This window comes from Rhineura floridana, chromosome 17, assembly GCF_030035675.1.
Source record: "Rhineura floridana isolate rRhiFlo1 chromosome 17, rRhiFlo1.hap2, whole genome shotgun sequence".
In the NCBI taxonomy this organism is placed as follows: Eukaryota; Metazoa; Chordata; class Lepidosauria; order Squamata; family Rhineuridae; genus Rhineura; species Rhineura floridana.
In genome coordinates, this window is record NC_084496.1 from 19,775,904 (window position 1) to 19,800,286 (window position 24,383).

General features: G+C 44.4%; 1 protein-coding gene across 3 annotated transcripts in view; it reads right to left on the minus strand.

The window, feature by feature from the left end:
* The window catches only part of PDGFA (platelet derived growth factor subunit A), a 145,288-nt gene that overhangs the window by 119,092 nt on the left and 1,813 nt on the right, over positions 1 to 24,383 (minus strand). For 2 of the 3 annotated variants that reach the window (XM_061599720.1, XM_061599723.1), the window contains exon 2: positions 23,384 to 23,480. In XM_061599720.1, the coding sequence (XP_061455704.1) occupies positions 23,384 to 23,480 (97 nt within the window). Of the gene's footprint in view, positions 1 to 23,383; positions 23,481 to 23,651; positions 23,736 to 24,383 lie in introns of those variants that run through there. The other variant, XM_061599722.1, reaches the window with a different exon arrangement.

The window sequence follows — 24,383 nt, forward strand, 5'->3', positions numbered from 1 at the left end:
AGATCGTAAAGTGTGGCCCACCTGTAAATTTACTCAAACTTTCAGGAACCACTTGTAAACTAACTCTACCTTTCCAGCCTTACAACACACCAGTACTTAACTGGTGAACAAACTGATATTTTGTTTTTCATTGTTAATATTGATATATGTATACGTAGGGAAATATAAACAGAGTTTAAGCATTATACACAGCTCCAAATCAAACAGCCCACAATACAAATTAAACTTAATCTTAGTTCAGATATGATAGATCAAATAAAACACTTTCTGCCTTGTTTCTTCATCAGGAGTTCATTAACTGTAAATAGGGACGGGCAAATATGTCAATCTTGGTTTCCCTCAGTTTCGCATTTTCCAGTCTTAAGTTCAGTTCCACCCGTTTTCACACCAGTTTGCAATTTTAAAAAATCCTCATGAAAATTCATCAGAATTTTCATGAAACGTCTCTGAATATACACATTTTTGTATGCAATTTTGCCTAATACACACATTTTTCCAAAGAAATTTTCCCTAAAATAATGGATTTTTGTATGTTATTATCACTAATATATGCATTTATATGAATACTTTCCCCTAGTATATGCATCTTTGTACATACTACTTGGTTGGACAACTGCATTGCAAAATCCAAAGAAGTGTGGATTTTGAATGACGTCTGTGTTTTGGTTCACATCCTGTTTCAGAAAGTGCAAATTAGATTGGCTCACCCTTAAAGGTGAACTGAATCAAATTTCTCCCCCATTTCTCCTACATGCAGGTAATTAAAGCTAAGTAAAGGTAGATTCACAAGACCACTTTCCACCATGAAGAGATTTTTCTATCTCCCTCTGGTGAGATTAGACACCAGCCAAAGAGATGTGCCAGGATTTACATCTGCTTTGAAGTTAGCAGCTCTGCTGCTGTGCACATAGCCCAGGAGCAGGTGGCCCTGTGGCCCTCCAGATGCTGTTCAGCCCCTCCAACATCCATCAGCTGCAGCCAGCATAACCAATGGTGAGGGGCAACATCTGCAAGATCACTGGTTCCCCCACTCTTGGTACAGGCGACGGACTGCTTGCTGAGAGCAATGGAGAAAGGATGCACATGGTCAGGAGCAGTTTATTTTATTAATTCTTCACAAATTCCAGGACATTGTACGTTACATCTATTGACATTATGGCCTTTAGAACACCAGCAAAATTCTATGCCATTTGCAGAGAGTGACTTAACAGAGAATTCCTGTCTTTTAAGTTTTGCAATTCAAAACAGAAACAAGGCAAGCTCTCCTTAAGCTGTCTAAAAGTTATTTTGCTGAGGAGCATTGGGAGAGTTTAAAAGGATTTTTTTTGGGGGGGGGGGAATGGCAAGAGGAAATCTGGGAACACCGTGTGCAGCTTGACCATACCTCTGAATCAGGTCCTTTATTATTTATGCCCTCACAACCCCTGTGAGTAGAAGCTTGCAATTATTCCTATAATATATAATATATATGGAGAACTGAAGCAAAGTGACAGTGACTTGTCCAAGACCATCCATATGACCACAATGACGGAGCAGTTTATACTGAATTATTCCATGCTCTGAACATTCAATACTCTGATCCCACTGACGCTGGATGACCTAGAGTTATTCTTGTCTGGCTGTGTAATGAACCCCAAAATGTTTCACTAATCGCTGCCCAGCTTCCATTCAAGGTGTTTTGTATTAGAACTCACTGCAGGATCAAATGCACACGCACAGACAGACAAAGCTAGAGGAAAAAATATTTACCTGCAATTTTGCAGATCAAGTAAGTGCCTATCAGAGTAGACTGTATTGGGCTAGAACAGGGGTTCCCAAACTGTGGGCAGCAAGCTTCATTCTGTGGCATGCCTACATTAAATATTGTATTTTTATTGGTTCTTTTATTTCTTATATTTTATTTTATTGTACTACAACTTGAATTCTATGGAATACAATACCATACAATGTAAGAAAGAGAAGAATAAAAATACAACTAAAAAATCATACGGCATGTAGCACAGTGCATTACAACAGCGACAAAAATGTAAATGTACTGCCTTCAAGTCGATTCCAACTTATGGCAACCCTATGAATAGGGTTTTCATGAGGCTGAGAGGCAGTGACTGGCCCAAGGTCACCCAGTGAGCTTCAAGGCTATGTGGAGATTTGAACCCTGGTCTCCCAGGTCATACTCCAACACCTTAACCACTACACCAAGAGGCAGAAAAATCATTAAGGGGTCCGTCAAGAGTGGTGCTTGGGCAGAAAAGTTAGGAAACCACTGAGCTAGACAGACCAATGATTTGGCTCAGAGGGGAGGGCTGTAGGTCAGTGGTTATGTTTTGCATGCAGGAAGTCCCAGATTCGATCCCCAGCACCTCCAGGTATGGCTGGGAAAGACACCTGTCTAAAACCCTGAGAGCCATTGCCAGCCAGCACAGACAGTAGTGGGCTAGATGGCCCAATGTATGCCAGCTTCCTACACCTCAGTACAAGACAGCAGCTTCCAGAGCCAAACAGGTCAGCCACTTCCATGAGATCCGATGACTCATTCCAAAAAACATTTTAAGTACCAAGTTCAAACAGACACTAAATAAACATTTCCATTTAGATGTCACAAACATGTAGATTTTCATTGCCACCACGACACACTGTCACTCCTTTGATACTAAAAATGTTCAGAATTTCCCATTAGGAAGATGCAACAATATCACTGTGCTCTGGAGTATCATGGGAAATCATAAAGGCAGATAGAGCTAGTCCCCTGTCATTGATCAGAAAAGGTTTAAGGGGAGTCGTACGGTAAGCATTAGTTGTGGGCCTACCAGGCAGCTGGGGCCTCAGCACATGCCCAAGGACACTAAGGGATGATCCAAGACTTGTTCTGGCAACCTCGCTTTTCTTTACCTATCTGAGGCCTGTACATGGGCCTAGCCTTTATAAAAAGGCATCTAGACCTACAACAGGGGTAGCCAACACAGCATCGACCAGCAACAGTCAGAAACTATTTTATTATTATTTATTTATTTACACATTTTTTCCAAGGAGCTTAAGTGGTATATGTGGTTCTCCCCTTCTTCATTTAATCTCTACATCAGCCCTGTGAGGTAGGTTAGGCTGAAAGGCAGTGACTGACCCAAGGTCACCCAGTGAGCTTCATGTATTGAGTGGGGATTTGAACCCTGGTCTCCCAGGTCCTAATCCAATACTCTAAACACTACACTTGCTATACGAGTTGCAGTCCACAACACCTGGAGTTGGCTACCACTAGCCTACATCAATCCAACCAGCTCAGCCACTCTAAGTCACTCAGTCACATTTGTCAACAGATCTTAAGATACTTGGAATGAGTACAGGAACACTGTGGTCCCATTGGCACTATACATTTACTTTAAACCATCATGGCTTCCCCCAAAGAATCCAGGGAGCTGTAGTTTGTTAAGGGTGCTGGAAGTTGGTAGGAGAGCCCTATTCCCCTCACAGAGCTACTATTCCCAGAGTTCCTTGGGAAGAGGGACTGAGTGTTAAACCATTTGGGGAACTGTTTGGATTCCAGAGGTCCAGAACCAGAATTGCTAATCCACTTTCAGCTTAACCACAACTATGGGGTGCTCCTAAAACCTGGAAGCACTCCCAGTGCCATGGCAGCTTCATCATTTAGGTAGAAATTCAGCAGACAAGAGCTCTAAATAATGAGAAGGTAGCTGCTGTACCTACTAAAGGCAAACAACTGGAAGGCTTGCAAGGTAGAACATAGAGGGCTTATGTGCAAAAATAAAGCCTCAAGAGCCTGTCATTTTCAGGTCATGAAATCCTTGACTTCCATCTTCCAAGAATTCTAACACGTAACTGGATTTTCCACAAATACCCCCACAAGACTTAGGTAACAACAGTCTTTCACCTAATCATCTTTCTGAGTTGGCATTGAAAGTTTTTAAAGAAACACCCACTTACCACCAACTCAAAGATCCATGACAATGAAACTTTGATCTAATCATCATCACCACCACCACAATAGCAAATGTAAGGTGCATTTACTTGGTGTTATTGACTCAACGACTTAACCAGAAATAACATGATAGCATAAAAGCATTCCCAACTCTGCCTGGGGGTGGGGAGCACAAATACAGAGGACTGCTCTAAAAACCTACAGTGTTTCCAAGTGGTGCATGAAAAGATTGTACTCCAGCATTCTTGCACATTACCCCTTTGAGGAATTATCCAATTCCCTACCTCACCACCTTCACCCTGTTTAAATCAGAAAGAGACTGCAAATGGATTTGATTCTGTGAGACCAACAGGAGAGAAAGGAAATTACCAGCATACTGTATGATTTTTGTAAGTGACCAGAATGCCCAAGAGTGGCAATTAAAAATGAAGAGCTTAAGTCAGAGGTAGGGACGTCAGAGAATTCCAACAGAAATGGGAGCAGAAATTTCTGATGTTCACTTATTTGTCCCAGGTCTGGAACAAAAATCAATCCAGCAAATAAGATTGATATTTACTGCTGCTGCTGTTTTCAGTGCACACATATGTAATTAATGACATTTCCCCCAATTTGCATTACCTTTCCTTTGCACTGAATAAATGACAACGTAATTAATTACCTAAATTTCTACCACACTGGACTGCAAGACGAACAACATAATTTTTGTCAGGAGCTGAACTGCAGGAAAATGGAAACAGTGCCGCACGCAACAAACACAGGTTGGAACAGAAATCAATGACTTCTTACATCCCTAGTCAGAAGGCAGAGCTAACAAGGAAATGATTTAAACCTCTCAGCAGGGAGCTCCCTCTGTGAACACACACATGCCACTTGCAAACCTTTTTGCAACAGCAGATGACATCCAAATCATTCACATGTCAGAGCTGGGGCCCAAGAAGGCTGAGTCCGTATTAGAATTGTGAAATTACTAACTTTTAAAAAACAAATTTGGCAAGGTGAGTACCTCCGAGCATGTACCGAATGCCCCCTAGGACACCAACTAAAATTGTTGGGCTTGAGGATTTGTTGGGTGGGGGGGTTAGGGCCCATGGGCAAAAGGTATCCAGGTGCTCCATCCCTTTTGAACGGGAAGCAGCTTTTTTCCAAGAAATTAAAAGGATGCAGCCAAACATGCAAGAGCCCAACAGTTGTGGTTATTTTTCAAACAATCCCTTATATTACAAGAAGTGGGAAGCTAGCAAGAATACCAAGCAAACCCATTCATGATGCCTGTACACATATCCTGTTCTGGCAAATAGCAAATGGAATTCTGAATTGCTTTCATAAGCCACCTTGAAGGTTTCCGATGGGAAAGATGGGATTTAAAATTAATTTAAATAATGTTAGCAGAAACAGAAACAGCCACACTGGCAAAGAGAAGGGCTCTGCAAGCAATTGTTTCTGGGCACTCTGTGACTTTAGGGTCAGAGCCACCCTGGTGTAGCAAATGGAGTGTTGAACTAGGACCCAGGAGACTAGAGTTCAAATCCTCACTTAGCCAAGAAGCTTGCTGGGTGTCCTTGGGCCAGTCACTGCTTCTCAACCTAACGCACCTCAGAGGGTTGTGGTGAGCATAAAATGGAGAGGGAGAAGAACCACATACACCACCTTGAGCTCCTGGGAAGAAAAGTGGGATATAAATGTAGTAACAAATAACAAGAACAGGGTTGTGTCCCCCTGCAGAATGCTTGGGCATATTATCCACCCTCCTTTGAACTGTGGGCACACCAATTTTGAAGATTAACAGAGCAAATAATGAGAGCATGCAATCTTTATTGTCTGTTTTTTTTAAGTTACTAGCAGCACACGTAAGGGGAAGACAATATAGAACTCCCATGAATGCTTTCGGGCACCCTTGGAACATTTGCAAGGCATTAGCCATTTCTTAATCTTGCAAATCCCCTCTCATGTTTCATACACAAGCTCATGAGCACCCTAGCGAGGGAGCCTGCTCCACGAGCTAGAGGGAGCCCCAGCTGACAAAGCATCAAGGCGAGTTAAGCAGCAGAGCGAGTTCGGCACCAGGGCGAGGAGGCCAGGGCCCCCCACTCGGCCCGTCTCTTCCCTGACCTCAACTAAACCGCAGTCTCCAACCCATTGACGTAATAAACCTTAAACAAAACTATGCAGGTAAGAAGCCAGCAGGGGTGTGGGGGCTTTCCAGTGTTTTGCACCGCCTGCAGCATGTACGACTATCTGCCTGTTGGACAGAAGTCGTGGGTATGTTCTCAGTGCAATGAGCTCCTGGCTCTCCGGGAACGACTTCATTTCCTTGAGGCCAAGGTGGCGGACCTGGAAAAGCTGAGAGAGGCAGAGAGCTGTGTGGAGGAGGCCTTCAGGGACGTTATAGCTGTGTCCCACTCCAACGATGATAGCTCTCCTGCTATCATGGAGAACGATGGTCTCGGGGAAGTAGAACATCCAGCTGAGGAAGAGGCAAACGATCCCTTAGAAGGGACCCATTCCTTGGGGGATGAGCAGCTATCCTCTCGTGCCGAGGATATATCTCCAGGGGGTGGAGGGATCCTTGTAGTGGGTGATTTGATCATTAGGAACATAAGACAGTGGGGTGTGTGATGGGCGTGTAGACCGCAAGGTGTTTTGCCTGCCTGGTGCGAAGGTTGCGGATATCGCCGTCATTTAGATAATTTGGTAGACAGTGCTGGGAAGGAGTCAGTGGTCGTGGTGCACGTTGGCACCAACGACATGGGGAAATGCAGCCGTGAGGTCCTGGAAGCAAAATTTAGGTTGCTAGGTAGGATGCTGAAAGCCAGGACCTCCAAGGTGGCTTTCTCTGAAATGCTACCAGTTCCACGCGCAGGACCAGCCAGACAGGCCCAGCTTCGCAGTCTCAATGCATGGATGAGATGATGGTGTCGGGTGGAAGGGTTCGGATTTGTTAGGCACTGGGGAACATTCTGGGACAAGCCGGGCCTGTACAAAAGGGATGGGCTCCACTTGAACCAGAATGGAACCAGACTGCTGGCACTTAAAATTAAAAAGGTAGCAGAGCAGCTTTTAAACTGACTGAGGGGGGAAACCCGACAGGAGCTGAGAAAGGTCCGGTTCGGAATAAACCTCCCCCCTGGGATAAAAACCAAAGAAATGATGAAATTTTAAAAGGGGTAGGCCTAGAAGTAGGCATTGTGAGAGCAGGGGCACAGCATATAAATTCAGAAGAGCAAAATTACCACAGGCCTAACCACAAGTGCCAAAGACACTTGAAGAGAGACACTGCTTACAAGTGCCTGTACGCTAATGCTAGGAGCCTCCGAACCAAGATGGGAGAACTGGAGTGCTTGGTCTTAGAGAAGAGCATTGATATAGTGAGCATAACCGAGACCTGGTGGAATGGAGAAAACCAGTGGGATACGGTTATCCCTGGATATAAACTATATCGGAAGGACAGGGAAGGACGTATTGGTGGCGGAGTCGCTCTATACGTGAAAGAAGGCATTGAATCCAGCAAGCTCGAAACCCCAAAAGAGGCAGACTCCTCCACAGAATCGTTGTGGGTGGTGATACCGTGCCCCAGGAGGGACTTAATACTGGGAACGATCTATCGTCCCCCTGATCAAAATGCTCAGGGAGACCTTGAGATGAGATATGAAATTGAGGAAGCATCCAAACTAGGAAATGTGGTAGTAATGGGTGACTTCAACTACCCGGACATAGACTGGCTGCATGTGTTCCAGTCATGACAAAGAAGCAAAGTTTCTAGATATTCTAAATGACTATTCCCTAGACCAGTTGGTCATGGAACCGACCAGAGGGACGGCAACCCTGGACTTAATCCTCAGTGGGGACCGGGACCTGGTGCGAGATGTAAGTGTTGTTGAACCGATTGGGAGCAGTGACCACAGTGCTATTAAATTAAACATACATGTAACTGGCCAATTGCCAAGAAAATCCAACACGGTCACATTTGACTTCAAAAGAGGAAACTTCACAAAAATGAGGGCATTGGTAAAAAGAAAGCTGAAAAACAAAGTCCAGAGGGTCACATCACTCGAAAATGCTTGGAAGTTGTTTAAAAACACTATATTAGAAGCTCAACTGGAGTGCATACCGCAGATCAGAAAAGGTACCGCCAGGGCCAAGAAGATGCCAGCATGGTTAACGAGCAAAGTCAAGGAAGCTCTTAGAGGCAAAAAGTCTTCCTTCAGAAAATGGAAGTCTTGTCCGAATGAAGAAAATAAAAAAGAACACAAACTCTGGCAAAAGAAATGCAAGAAGACAATAAGGGATGCTAAAAAAGAATTTGAGGAGCACATTGCTAAGAACATAAAAACCAACAACAAAAAATTCTATAAATACATTCAAAGCAGGAGACCATCTAGGGAGACAATTGGACCCTTGGATGATAAGGAAGTCAAAGGTGTACTAAAGAACGATAAGGAGATTGCAGAGAAGCTAAATAAATTCTTTGCATCTGTCTTCACAGTGGAAGATATAGGGCAGATCCCTGAACCTGAACTAACATTTGCAGGAAGGGATTCTGAGGAACTAAGACAAACAGTGGTAACGAGAGAGGAAGTTCTAAGCTTAATGGACAATATAAAAACTGACAAATCACCGGGCCCGGATGGCATCCACCCGAGAGTTCTCAAAGAACTCAAAGGTGAAATTGCTGATCTGCTAACTAAAATATGTAACTTGTCCCTCGGGTCCTCCTCCGTGCCTGAGGACTGGAAAGTGGCAAATGTAACGCCAATCTACAAAAAGGGATCCAGAGGGGATCCCAGAAATTACAGGCCAGTTAGCTTAACTTCTGTCCCTGGAAAACTGGTAGAAAGTATTATTAAAGCTAGATTAACTAAGCACATAGAAGAACAAGCCTTGCTGAAGCAGAGCCAGCATGGCTTCTGCAAGGGAAAGTCCTTTCTAAGTAACCTATTAGAATTCTTTGAGAGTGTCAACAAGCATATAGATAGAGGTGATCCAGTGGACATAGTGTACTTAGACTTTCAAAAAGCGTTTGACAAGGTACCTCACCAAAGGCTTCTGAGGAAGCTTAGCAGTCATGGAATAAGAGGAGAGGTCCTCTTGTGGATAAGGAATTGGTTAAGAAGCAGAAAGCAGAGAGTAGGAATAAACAGACAGTTCTCCCAATGGAGGGCTGTAGAAAGTGGAGTCCCTCAAGGATCGGTATTGGGACCTGTACTTTTCAACTTGTTCATTAATGACCTAGAATTAGGAGTGAGCAGTGAAGTGGCCAAGTTTGCTGACGACACTAAATTGTTCAGGGTTGTTAAAACAAAAAGGGATTGCGAAGAGCTCCAAAAAGACCTCTCCAAACTGAGTGAATGGGCGGAAAAATGGCAAATGCAATTCAATATAAACAAGTGTAAAATTATGCATATTGGAGCAAAAAATCTTAATTTCACATATACACTCATGGGGTCTGAACTGGAGGTGACCGACCAGGAGAGAGACCTCGGGGTTGTAGTGGACAGCACGATGAAAATGTCGACCCAGTGTGCAGCAGCTGTGAAAAAGGCAAATTCCATGCTAGCAATAATTAGGAAAGGTATTGAAAATAAAACGGCCAATATCATAATGGCGTTGTATAAATCTATGGTGCGGCCGCATTTGGAATACTGTGTACAGTTCTGGTCGCCTCATCTCTAAAAGGATATTCTAGAGTTGGAAAAGGTTCAGAAGAGGGCAACCAGAATGATCAAGGGGATGGAGCGACTCCCTTACGAGGAAAGGTTGCAGCATTTGGGGCTTTTTAGTTTAGAGAAAAGGCGGGTCAGAGGAGACATGATAGAAGTGTATAAAATTATGCATGGCATTGAGAAAGTGGATAGAGAAAAGTTCTTCTCCCTCTCTCATAATACTAGAACTCATGGACATTCAAAGAAGCTGAATGTTGGAAGATTCAGGACAGACAAAAGGAAGTACTTCTTTACTTAGCGCATAGTTAAACTATGGAATTTGCTCCCACAAGATGCAGTAATGGCCACCAGCTTGGATGGCTTTAAAAGAAGATTAGACAAATTCATGGAGGACAGGGCTATCAATGGCTACTAGCCATGATGGCTGTGCTGTGCCACCCTAGTCAGAGGCAGCATGCTTCTGAAAACCAGTTGCCGGAAGCCTCAGGAGGGGAGAGTGTTCTTGCACTCGGGTCCTGCTTGCGGGCTTCCCCCAGGCACCTGGTTGGCCACTGTGAGAACAGGATGCTGGACTAGATGGGCCACTGGCCTGATCCAGCAGGCTCTTCTTATGTTCTTATGTTCTTATGACCCTCCGGATGACAGAAAAATACTTGAAAATGCAAAGGGAGTAAGTGAAACAAGGCGACAACTAAAAAGAAGCTCCAATTCATAGCATTTTTGTATTTTTCTTACAGTCCGTTTCAACTGTTTGTTTGAGGAATTGGCCCAAAGGTTTTCCCACCCATTTAAGGTGAACAATTCCAGAAGCTGTGTGTCATTCCAAGGATCGCAGAATAAATGCATTAGGTCCACTGGCCACCGTGTGGCAGCAACTAAACCCCCAGATCTGTGGAACTGTGTGCAGATTGTGTTCATGGTATGCTAGCTGATTTATTTTATTTATGTTGTAATTAAGGCTTAAATGTAATTTTTGTACATCACTTTGTGATCGTCGCATGAGAGTCAGCACAGAGATAAATTTTTAATAAAGAATAACATCTGGCAACCATTCGTAGTGGCCATCGGAGCTAAAGAGGTTGCCCATTCCTAATGCACAGTAGCCAGTGCAACAGTTGTCCTTATCAGCCTCAATCAGCACTTAGAAGAGGGCCAGGTTTACAATGTTGCTTTCAGCACAACTGTGATTTTACTCCAAACACATGAGGCTTGCAAAACTCCTGCCTCTTCTCCTCTCTTCCCTTGCCCATTGTGACTGTGATTGTCCAGGCAGCAGCCTCTGTACAAAACAGGTGTGGGAAATATTTGGCCCTCCCAGTGTTGCTGTACTACAACTCTCATCATCCCTGACCATTGGTCATGCTTGCTGGGGCTGATGGGAGTTGTAGTTCAACATCTGGAGGGCCAAAGGTTCCCCACAGCTGGTATAAACATACTATAACAACTTACAAGTCACTATTAATGGCTTCTCTTATTTTCTCCTGCAGTTCCCTCCTCCGGCTCTCACCTCTTTACTCTGACAAACTCCTCCTTGACCTCTTCATTCTCTATCACCCTGCCTGTCTTGATGATATCATTGGCTGATCAGCTGTTATGTCACCATGGGCCTTGACACATGCCATTGGCGTAACTGCTCTTTCATCACAGAAAATATGGGTTGGAGAGCAACCTAGAGTTAGGCAGCTGAGCACTGGGGGAGTTAGGAGGAACTTCTGTTGAATTAAGGAATTGTAAATGTGGTAGAAATTCAGATGGTAACAAAAAATTCTGCTGAATCAGAACGAATGTCCAAGAAATCCAGCATCCTGTTCTCCACAGTAGCCAAACAGGAGCTACAGATATGAACCGGCTAATCAGTTTCGGAGCCTTTCATTGCAAAAACCATCACCAGTGACAGGCAAGACTTGCTGCGTATGGAATGCAATGCCCGTTCTAAGCGTGACGCCATCCACACATTGCAGTCACAGTCCAAGGCAACCTTACCAAACCTGGTGCCCTCCAGACATTTTGGATTACGACTCCCATCAACCCTGGTCATTAGCCACACAGGCAGGAGCTGATGAGGAGTTGGAATCCAAAATATCTGGAGGGCATCAGTTGAGGAGGGCTGATATAAAGAAATCTGGCAACCAGGATGAGGTGTGTGCACACGCATGTGTGTATAAAAAATCAGTTGCAAACTACAGCTGTAGAACAAGCAACACGAGAAAGATGGTAGATCCAAAAGGAAACAGTGACTCTGAAAGACCGACTATGCACAGCAACACAGATGTACGCTATGAATAACTGGATGATGAGTAGTAACGTTTACAACCCATAACAGTCGAGAAACAAGCGTTAGAGCAGCAGGAAAAGCAAACACAAGCGATGGAGCAAGCAATGTACCACAAGGCCTGCAGAGTTCCATCAACAGTTGGGGTCCGGAGGTCATTCCCCTCCTCTGCAGGTGTCTTGAACAAATCATTATGTTCTGTCCCCCCTCCCGCCACCGCCGCCAACTCAACCTTGGGTTTCCAGCTGTAAAACAGGAATGCTAACAAATCTGCCTCACAGAATTGCATTGAGGCTGAATGCGATAAGGACTCCAGGATAAAAATGTTTTGCTCTGGGAAAGTGCTGCGAGGAAGATTACAAAGGTCAGATTAGTTTGCTCATCCAGCCCAGGATTGAAATGGTTGCCAGCTAGAGGATCTTTCCCATCAGCGGTCCTTTTAACTTGGAGATGCCAGGGAGTGAACCTGGGACCTTCTGCATGCAAAGCACAGGCTGTAACACTGAGCTGCGGCCCCTCCTCCTAAAGAGAGAAAAACATTCGGCAGCAGTAACTGTGCTGCTAACCAGAAATTTTACCAAAATCCATGAGGATGTGATCAAGAACTGCGGCAAGGGCTCCAGGACTTGAACCTGGAACGTCATGCTGCCTAAGGTTCATAGATGGGGGTGAGGGATGTAAGCCCAGGAGCCAAAGGCAGCCCTCCAGGCCTCCCTACTTGGCCCTTGGGACTCTGCCCAGGCCAAACCCCTCGCCAACCTCCTTGAGGGTTTCTGCCTGGCTGGATTATGTCCCTTGAACAGTGGTAGTGCCTCTTGCCTGCCAGGATGGAGAGATGCATGTATAAAGTTGCTCCAGGCCTACCAAGACAAAACCTCTGGCTTTTGTGTGGCCTGCCACTCTGCTGCTCCACCCACTTTTACTTCTGGCCCCACCCACTACCAGCATGTGATCCCAAGAAAGTTGCCCATGAGGAGATGCAACCCTCAGGCTGGAAAAGGTTCCCCATCCCTGTTCTAAGATGTAGCCTAGTGAGCTGCCTGGGACTGGGCGAGCTCAGGCCTCCGACAGACACAGAAGGAACGTTCAACAACAGCGCCTGTGATTGGGCAGACAGTAGAAAGCTTCACGACTGCCCAGGTATGGAAGAAATACCAAGCACTTGGCTTTCTCTCCTGGCCTAGCCAACTGAGTACAGTAGGGCCCTACTTTTTGGCGGACCGCTTTTCAATGTTCCGCTAATGCGGTGGTTTTCAATTAGAGTAAGGCCCAACTCATATGGCGCTTGTTCCGCTTTTACGGTGTTTTTCGGGCATCGGGCACCATTTTATTGACAGAGTTCTGCTTTTTGGCGGGTTTTGCTTTTCAGCGGGGGTCTGGAATGTAACCCGCTGTATGAGTGGGGCCCTACTGTAAGTCATTCTAGCTGCCGCTTTTTCTTCTCTTTTTTGGCCCAGTCCTTGCTCTCAGAGACTCTGGTTTGGAGAGCACCTCCCCCCAAGACTGAGTGTAGACATGGCTAACCACCTCTAGCCTAGGCACTTAAGATGCGTTTAACACCCAGAAACTGTTAATGTACTTCTATCCTGCTTGCGGGCTTCCATAAGCATCTGGTTGGCCACTGTCAGAACAGAAGACAGGACTAGATGGGCCCCTTTTATGTTCTGACAGCAAGGAAGTTGTTTCACTGTCAAAATTCCCAGGCGATGGTCTGAACGCACGAGGCCAGCACCCTGCTGAAGCTAAGCAGGCTCAGGTCTGGTCAGTGCCTGGATGGGAGACCGCCTGGGAACCATATGTAAGCCGCCTTGGGTTTCTATCAGGAAAAGAAAGGCAGGGTATAAATGCAATAAATAAATAATAAAATAAATAAATAATAAAATTCCTATGAATATGACATGGTTCAGTAAAGGTTCCATTTTAAACCTCATTATTAAAAGAGGTTGAAACAAATTCATGCAGGATAAGACTATCAATGGTGACTAACCACGATGGCTATGTTCTACCTCCATTACTGGAGGCAGTTTGCTTCTGAATACCAGTTATTGGAAACTGCAGGAGGTCAGAGTGCCACTGCACTCAGTTGCAGGATTCCTATTGGCATCCGGTTGGCCAATGTGAGAACAAGTTGGTCGACTAGATGGGCCACTGGCCTGATCCAGCAGGCTCTTCTTATGTTCTCATAACAGCCTTTGCCAACCTGGTGCCCTCCAGCTATTTGGACTACAACTCCCATCAGCCCCAGACAGCACATGCTAGGACTGACGGGAGTTGTAGTCCAAAGAAGCTGGAGGGTACCAGGTTCATAGAATCATAGAATATTAGAGTTGGAAGGGGCCTATAAGGCCATCGAGTCCAACCCCCTGATCAATGCAGGAATCCACATTAAAAATACCTGACAGGTGGCTGTCCAGCTGCCTCTTGAAGGCCTCCAGTGTCGGAGAGCCCACCAGCTCCCTAGCTAATTGGTTCCATTGTCATACTGATCTAACAGGAAGTTTTTCCTGATGTTCAGCCAAAATCTGGCTTCCTGTAACTTGAGTCCATTATTCCATGTCCTGCACTCTGGGACGATTGAGATCCTGGCCCTCCTCTGTTTGGCAACCTTTCAAGTACTTGAAGATTGCTATCATATTCCGCCTCAGTCTTTTCTTCTCAAGGCTAAACATGTCCAGTTCTTTCAAGTCTCTCCTCACAGGGCTTTGTTTCCAGTTCGCTGATCATCCTTGCTGCCCTCCTCTGAACCTGTTGCAATTTATATGCATCCTTCTTAAAATGCGGTATTCAGAACTGGACACAGTACTCAAGATGAAGCCTAACCAGTGCCAAACAGAGGGGAACTAGTACTTCACACAAAGTTGGTGAAGCCTGCCTCAGAGATTAAGATGCAAGTGGGCTGGAGAATTTAATTTAGACTGCGCTCACAATTCAATACAATTTCTGTACGAAGAGAGGCTATAGAAACCACTTGATCCCATGGCAAGCAACTCTCCTTCCATAACTGTTGCTTCTAGGGAAAACTCTACTGAAAGGGCTACTCTAAAACGGTGCTGGTATAAGTAGCATGCAAACAAAATCATTAATTATTTTCTAGATGTACTCTGATCGTGGCACATAGTTCCTAAGAAACCACATTCTAAGCACATGACAAATGAACTCAACATTAGGACAGCCTTATTTGTATTTTATTGCCTAGGATCACATTAGTTTTATAAAGAAGAAACCAGTTTATACATGCATGCCCATCATTCATTGACTTGCCTGTGTATGAAAATGAGCTATCAAAGATTTATCACTATAAAGAGAATACGTTTCATTATCACCCACTATCAAATCAAATGCAAAAATGTCTCTGTGACAACAGGTCACACATTGGCCAAATGTTGTCCACTGTGCTGAATAATTAAGTGATGCATATTCTAGTGTGAACCTGCCTCCACATTAAGCTCAACTAAAGTAGTATGTGTTCATGGCTAGAACTGCATAGTATTATTGGTATTAGGATTTACATTTGTTAGTCCAAAGGTCTCCAAGTGACTTGCAACACATTTAAATCATAACAAATACATTATACCATAGAAACAAACAAAGCAACCCCCATATTAACCACAGAAAGCTTGGCAGCACCCTAACATCAAAACAACACCATCTCAGTCCATCAAAAGCTTGGAGAAAAATGCAAGTCTTTACCTGGCACTGAAAATATGCCAGTGAAGGTGCCAGGTGGACCTTGCTGGGGAGAGCATTCCACAGATAGGGAGCCACAACTGAAAAGGCCCTAGCCATGTTCTCGTGGCTAGAACTGCAGGTTTGCTATCATTTACAACTCCCTTAAGGCCACATTCACACTATACATTTATTCCACTATTATTTATTCCACTATTATTCAACTTTAAACAGACATGGCTTCCCCTAAAGAATCCTGGGAAGTGTAGTTTGTTAAGGGTGCAGAGAGTTGTTAGGAGACCCCTATTCCCCTCACAGAGCTACAATTCCCAGAGTCAGTCCCTCTTCCCAGAGAACTCTGAGAAAAATCAATAAGTGGTCTGCAGGAATTTTCAAGTGGTCTGTGGGGGTGTGGGGGAGGTTGGGATCCACTGGTTTAGCCAAAATCTCCCTTGCAATTTCCACACATCAGTTCCCTTAACAAACTACAGTTCCCATGAGTCTTTGAGGGGAGTCGTTACCCTGGCCTTTCACACTGGAGCCATGTATTTTTAGGGCCTACCTTATTTGGGGAATAAGTTGTTTTAAATTGATTTTAATGTTGTAGTTCAAAATTGTAACCTGTCCTGGGATCTTTGTGTTCAATCATCATCATCATCTTTACATGTGCGTTGTGTACACAATTTGTTCAACTGTCAAACAGCTGCTACCATTAGGAAGTTTCTCCTAATGTTTAGCCAGTATCTGCTCCCTTGCAATTCCCAAGGATCAGTCGCTTGCTGAGCGGCCTGCTTCCTGTTCTCTACATGGGCACATATCCCACTGCACAACAACAATGGGAAATGGGCAGAGGGAGAAATGCAAGGATTCTATTCTGGATTTTACAAGCAGCTTTGTTTTTGTTTTGTTTTCAATGGGGAAAAAGAAACAAAATTCAGTCATGGTTCCTCTCTCCAAAGATCTAACACCCAAAGCCACACTGGTGCATGTACATTCATTTCTTGGTGACCGTAACATCAAGCAATGTCTTCTGTGTGTGCAAATCAGCCATGACAGAACAAAGAGTCACGGTAGTGTAGTGATTACAGTATTAGACTAGGACCCGGAAGACCAAGGTTCAAATCTCCCACTCAGCCACATGTATATAGCCTGCACAGGAGTGGTGTATGTGAATCGGTCTAGAGCAGGGGTAGCCAAAATGGTACCCTCCCAGATGTTGTTGGACTACAATTTCCATCATCCCTGACCTTTGGCTCTGCTGGCTGGGCCTGAACAGAATTGGAAGTCCAACAACATCTGGAGGGTACTACCTTGGGTACCCTGGGTCCAGAGCATCTACTAGAAGTATTTAAAGACTGTGTTTGGACTGACTTTGAAGAACTGGAAAGTTTAAACATTGGAATTAAACAGAGGGCTTAAGGCTGTCCTATTTTGGCTGTTCACTTGGATTATTAATGAACTCTCTTCTAGACACAGACAAGTGAAACCTTGGAGTGTATTCCAGCCAGCCATGCCCTCCCCTAGGATACCCCATTCCATCACCACATTTTTCTTTTCTGACTGACATTCAACATTCTGGTGCTGCTGAGCATACTTGAACCGCAATAGGCGGTTTGGCAAGGAATGCCCCTTTAGTTGGTTATATCTATATAACTTCCCTGAGAATGCCAATACCTCCAGCTTTTTTTCTCAGTGGCCCTGTTTTGACTCCATTTCTGTTGGCACCACCACCCAAGTTCCTTATTAGAATGAGTGAGGTAGATGTTAGTCCAATCTACAGTTTTCTAACCTAAGCCTTCAGGATGCAGCAACCAGCTTGAAAACATAGAGTTGCCTCCAACTAAGTCCTACTCAGAGTAGACCTATTGAAATTAATTGATCTAAGTTAATCATGCCCATTAATTGCAAAGGGTTTACTCCGAGTAGGATTATACATCCTACTGAAATCCATACTTGGTCATACTGCCTTCTGACGCACAATGTTCAAAAGCTCAGAAATCAGAATTAAGCTTCTGTGTAGGTTAAGAACGTAAGATCCCTGCTGCATCAGAACAAAGGCCTATCAAGTCCAGCATTCTGCCCCCAGAATGGACAACTCACCACCTGAGTTTATTCTGAAAAGGTGCACCGAAAACCAGCATCTTCTTGTTTGACTCCAAGGAGAGTTTCCATTGTTTTACAAGACCAGGCCATAACAGAACAATTTGAACTTTTTTAAAAAAAGGGAGAGGAATCAGAAAGATGCTGTCGGATGTTGTTTATTGTTCTTAACGTGATGCCAGATGATCCGAGGATGTGGTTTCTAATTTTATGAGAAGCCATTATCAATCGCTCCTCCACTAAAATGTAGTATCAGAATCTGTTGCAGAGCGAGGGAGAGCATTCCTTGTTTACTCAACAGAACATGGGAGGGGAAGGGGTTGTATTTATTATAAGAGAAATGAAATCGTCCTTCCCATATAAAAAGGGAAGGGTCATAGCTCAGTGGTAGAACATCTGCTTTGCATACAGAAGGTCCCAGGCTCAATCTCTGGCATCTCCCGGTAGGGCTGAGAATGTATCCAGTCTGGAATCCTAGAAAGCCGCTGCCAGTCAGTGTAGACTATACCGACCTAGATGGACCAATAGTCTGACTCAATATAAAGGCAGTTTTGTAAGGGCATAAGAGCCTGCTGGATCAGGCCAGTGGCTCATCTAGTTAAGCATCCCATTCACACAGCAGCCCAAGGCAAGCCCACAAACAGGAACTGAATGCAAGAGCACTCTCCCCTCCAGCGGTTCCCAGCAACTGGTATTCAGAAGCATACTTCCTACCATCCCTATCCAAGGAATGTGTTATGTCTTCTATAAACACATGGCACCTACCCAAGAATTCCTTTGAAGCAACCCCTCCCATATTTTCAGTGCCAATTCCTACCAATCTAGACAACATGATGGTGTCACAGGATGGCCCTGACAGGTTAAGGCCTGGTAAGCATGATGATATCACAGCACTATCAGACCAAGAAAGCCTGATCAAGACCTGATCAAGCCCAGTATGAGTGCATGCAAAAGCATGGGCTGTTGCATTTGTTATCTTCTCAATCATCCCAGACTGCAGGACATGGAATAATAGCCTCAAGTTACAAGAAGCCAGATTTCGGCTGAACATCAAGAAAAACATTCTAACTGTTGGAGCAGTATGACAATGGAACCAATGACCTAGGGAGGTGGTGGGCTCACCAACACTGGAGACATTCAAGAGGCAGCTGGACAGCCACCTGTCAGGCATGCTTTAATCTGGATTCCTGCATTGAGCAGAGGGTTGGACTCGATGTCCTCACAGGCTCCTTCCAACCCTACTATTCTATTATTTTGGTGGCTCCAACCATCAAGGGGCCATGGCAACTCCGCTTCGAGGAAAAGCTGCAGCATTGGTTTTTTAAAAAATTACCAAAAAAGCAAGTAACAGAGGGCGTGATAGAGGTGTGTAAAAATATACATAGAGTGGAGAAAGTGGACAGAGAGAACCTGGGGCCAGCCAATGAAGCTGAATGTTGGAGACTGAGGAGAGACACAAGGAAGTATTTCTTCACACAGCACATCACTATGAAATTCCCTACCACAAAAGGCAGTGATGGCCACCAACCTGGATGGCTTTAACAGGAGATTAGACAAATTCATGCAGAATCTAAATGGCTACTAGGAGGCTGTGTGGATCCAGAATTGGCCTCCACAGTCACTTACGGACCCACTGTTAAAGACCTTACCTTGGAAGACAATCTTACTCAGCCACGAGTGATCGCCAACGAATGAATGAATGACTACCCCAGTATCGGAAGTATGCCTCTGAAAACCAGTTGCTGGAGAACATGAGCTGGAAAGGACTTCTGCACTCATGTCCTGCTTTCAGGCTTCTTGTATGCATCTGATTGGCCACTAGGAGGACTGGACGCTGGACTGAATGGGCGTTTGGTCTGGATCCAGCTAGACTCTTCTTAAGTCCTTAAGCGGAGCCTGCTAAGGACACCCAGTGAGTTCAAGGCTGAGGAGAGATATGCCATCCTATGCATAGTTCCCACTGAACCTAGTGGGACTTACTTCCCAGTGAACATGCATAGCACCATGCCGTTAACCCAGAGATGCTCTCAGCTCATTGCTTTTAACCATCACACTCCTTAATCCTATCTGGAGCGAGGGCAGGCTGCAGATACTCAGGGTTGTGGGCATGGCACTTTGCATATGTTCAGAGGCAGCTTCACCTGCCCAGGGCCTCATATCCTGGTATTCCAGAACAGAGCCTGGCACAAATGGCACTCCCTCCAGTACCGGAGGCAGCATGTTTCTCAACACCAGTTGCTGGGAACCCTGAGTGGGGAGAGTGCTGTTGGACTTCCTATCAGCATCTCACCAGTCACTGTGACAAGAGGACTGCTAGATTAGATGGCCTTTGGTCAGAACCAGCGGGGCTCTTTTTTATGTTCTTACATTTTCATGTCCATTGAAAGAAACAGGTTGGTAGACTAGATGGGTCTTTGGGGGGGAGTCTTAATATAAGGTTCATCTAATTCAGCATCTTGTGTCCTAACCAGATGCCTCTGGGAAATCCAGAGGAAGCCATGAAGACAACAGCTCTCCCTTGCTCTTGCTCCCCCCACCCTTTGAGCATGGGAGTTCTATACAACTGTTATGGTTTTCTGTAGGTATCGTGGCTAACAGCCACTGACAGACCTCTCTTCCCCTGGGAATTTATCTTATCGCCTTTTAAAGACACAAAACGAGCAGCCATCATCACATCTTGTGAGAGTAATTTCCATACATTAATTAGATACTGAGCAAAGACATACTTTTATGTTTTGTCTGTCCTGAATCAAATCCACTGGATGACCATGTATCCATACTGCAGCCAGTGTGAGATAGAGGTTAGAGCAAGTAGGGGGAACCTGTGGCCCTCCAGATGTTGTGGGAACTCCAATTCCCATCATCCTCAACTACTGGCCACTCTGGCTGGGGGATTGGAATTGGAGTCCAATAATATTCTGAGGCCCGCAGATTCACCAATCCTGCTCTAATATCCAACAATTAGGCTGCAATCCTATATCCACTTACTGGGAACAACTCTGAATTCAATGGGATTTACTGCTGAGTAGATACGCAATGGACTGCGCAGGAGCAGTCCTCACCACTAAACTCAAGAGCCCCACCCCAAACCCTCTGGGCTCAGAGGGAATTTTTTATCATTTTGGTAGCCCTTTTCTATACCTTTTGCAACTCTTATGAAAATAAGCCTTGCATAGAAAAACTTCCCAGATGGATTATGCATTCAGGATGCAAACCTGATACCTTTTGCTCCAAAGTAGACCCACTGAAATTAGAGTACTCCTCCTGAGAAAAAACGTATTAGTATTGTAACTCAAAATAAGCTTTCAAAGGGCCCCTGCAAATTCTTTTTTTTAAAGCATAGCAACTATGCAGCCTTTGTTTAAATGAAGCAGCTCCACTATTAACAACACAAGCAGCAACTTGCCAGATTCCTGACTCAGGATACAAGATGGTAGAGACTTCCCCTCGGTTTTTAAAAAAAAGGCTTTTCCCCCACTTTCATATTTTTGCAAATTAAACAAAGCAATCACTTTCCCAGCACAGTACATTTTCATGAAATCCACTTGGACTCAACAATGACAACTGCGAGAGCTCAAATTTAATAGCAGGATGGATCTCTTGCAGTATAGAAATATTAAGAAACTGCATGTTTGCTCTTCGAAGAATTTGTAGGTCTAATGATGCAGAAAATAACTTTGGGCTATTTAAAAAAATGTGAATGCTGATTGTATGGAAGCTCAATGGAGCAGGCTTTCTGGTTAAAGTCAAACGGATGGAGTTTATTTTCCCTTTCACTTAAAAAAACCCCATACCATCTTGTAGAGACATGACTTCATTCATAAACACGACTTGGAATATTTTTATAAATGAACTTGAGGCAGTGGCTCTTAAAGATAACAGCACAGTGGCATGAATTACAGATAATGTAATGGGAATTCTTCCTGGCTAGAGAAATTATCCTAAAAAAAAAATGAAGCTCACCAAAATCCTTGTGTGTCTCAACAACACTGCGGGGGGGGGGATAAAACATCCACCACGCATGTCTCAAAAGATTGCAGGGGGAAGGCTTAAATTATGAGGATATATTGAAGCTACATTGCCTGTTTTGCAAAGCTGTAGGGTTTTGAAAGACAGATAAACTCTTCAATGAGGATGCCAGATAGGAACCCTACACACAAATAAATATTCCAATTTTATATTAAAAAGATACCAACACACACACACACACATGCATAAACAAAACCCTCCAAATCCCCCTCAACATTTGTCTGTGGCATCCGAAATTCTGCAGTTCTCACATACGTGTTTACCACTTGATGACTACAACATCAAGGGACAACAACGCCTCTGTGAATGGGAGCCCGCACAGGCCAAACACTGCAGATAGAACTTTTATATCAATCTAGTTCAAACACAATGCTTTTGGGTAGAAGTTCACAATTCAGCAGTCAGTCATCAGGTAATTAGCAGCCATCAGGCAATCTAATGCATGCCTACTCAGAAGTAAGTTTCCTGGCTTACTCCCAGGACAGTGTGTAGAGGGCAGCAACCTGACTGCAGGAAAATCATGTGATGGTAAAGGCATGGGTGACCAACATTAAGACTGACCAATCCAAATCAGGGAAACATTTTTTATTTGATAGATGGGTAGATTAAATTGTTTTTAAAAGATGTGTTTTAAACTTGTATATTTGTTTTTAATGTTTTTAGTTACTGTAAACCACCCAGAGAGCTTCGGCTATGGGGTGGTATACAAATACAATAAATAAATAATAGAATCCATGGAAGAAATCAAGAGTTCAAACACCACCTTTATCCAGGAGCTCTCCCAGAGGCCTTGGCTATCAGCCTCAGTTCCTTACCTGTAAAATTAATAGCCTACCCCCACAACACACCCTGAATTACTGAACACAAGAACCCAATGAAGAATACGAAGCATATTTCCTACATTTTACGCCATATAAATAAAACATCATAGTAGTATTATGCAATTAACATGTCGTAGGAAGGCAAGGTACAAAAACACAACAAAAGGCACAACCAAAGTTGAAGAGTTGCCCAATTCCCTGCTAAGGTGTATCACTGAAAACAAGTGTCCGGTCACTGGATGTCTGACACAATCAAGGCCACCTGACCAACATTTCAAAACCATGAGCACATTCGATCGAGCCACACGCAAGGGCTGCTAGCCAGAATGGCAACACAGAAGCCTCAAGCTTCAGAGGCCGTTTATGACAGAATCCCAGCAGCTGGGAGCAGGGGCAGCTGCCAGGGGAAATCCTTGCTTGTGGATTTCCCAGAAACTCACAAGGAAAGAAAACAACACATTGGCCCAGACCCTAGTTCCAATCCAGCAAGGTTCTCGCATGCCATGCAGTTGCCATTTTCTGTTTTTAATGTGCATCCTGAAAATACACACTATCTATGTGAACTGCAACAACTCCAAACACAACATTGGGTCGGGCTGGAGGCAGCGACTCTCTGTTCTGAGGCCAAAATGTTCTTGTGGCTCAGGAAACATGCCTGACTCAGCCTCTTACCCTGAAAGCTGACCTTTGGGTTCCATCTCCCTGTCCAACACAGGAGGGAATTTAAGAGTGGGCTGAAGGCATTTGTATAGCATCACTCCCGCATGCAGAGTGGCTGGTCTCTCCCCGCAATGCTTTTCACGAAACACACGGCTCCCTGTAGCAAGGTCATGTTCATCATTTTATAAGATTACATGCATTTAATGTTTTTAAAAGAGTAAGAAAAAACATGGGAATAATTTACCTACGGAGTCAATCTCTAGGAGGCGCTGCAGGTCACGGATGCTGTGAATCTCACTGTGAGCCAGCCTTTCAATCACCTCTTGGGGAATCGCAGCTTCCTTTTAAAAAAAGACAGACACAGAATCGGCTGGTCACTTTTTGAACAGAACCTGCAGGCCTGCATCTTGCCTAATCTCCAATCTACCCCCACCTCAAGCTGCCAAATCAAACAGGCATAAGGCAATTTAAAATTAATGTATATAGAAGCTGCATCCAACATTGTAACATACAACATGAATCCTTATAATGATGCCTCCAGGCTCTCCCAGGAGGTTCAACATTCTCTTGAAGCCGCCCCTCTCTCCCAGCCCACTTATTATTATGAGGAGGGGTCACAAGAGTGTGGATCTATGTTGCTCACTCAGGAAACCTTCCTTCCTCGATTTCTGAGACCTTTTTGGAAGGAAAAAAGGTGGGGCAGAGGGTGAGTGGGTGACATACAGTACTGTGGCGAAAAACCGCATCCTAAGTACACTTCCTTGGAAGTAAATTGTATTGAATTCAGTCAGATTTACTTGCTGAGTAAGATGTGTAGGCTGCTCTGATGCCCAGCTGTATTTGCAGGCACATTTACTTAGATATAAGTCCAATGTGAGAGTCCTGATTAGCCATGCTTAGGACCGTGAGGGCTCCATAACTCAGTCAGCTCCCAGGAGCCTCTGGGTTCTTACCAGGGAATAAGTCCTCCTGAACTCAGTGGGGCTGCATTGGATCAGGCACTCAAGGACTTTCCTCCTAATGTTTTCAAGACTGCCTTCTTTTCATCACACACACTATTTCAGCATAAGAGATTTATCCATGCATATTTTTTAGCAGCAACTTTATTACACTGTAATAAAGTTTTAGATTGACAATACTTTATGATATCAGTTTAGTACTTAATCCCGCCCCCCCTAAAAAAAATCTGTCTGGGTTAAAATGGTGAGGGGGGGAAGAGGTAGTGATTATACACCCAGAACCAC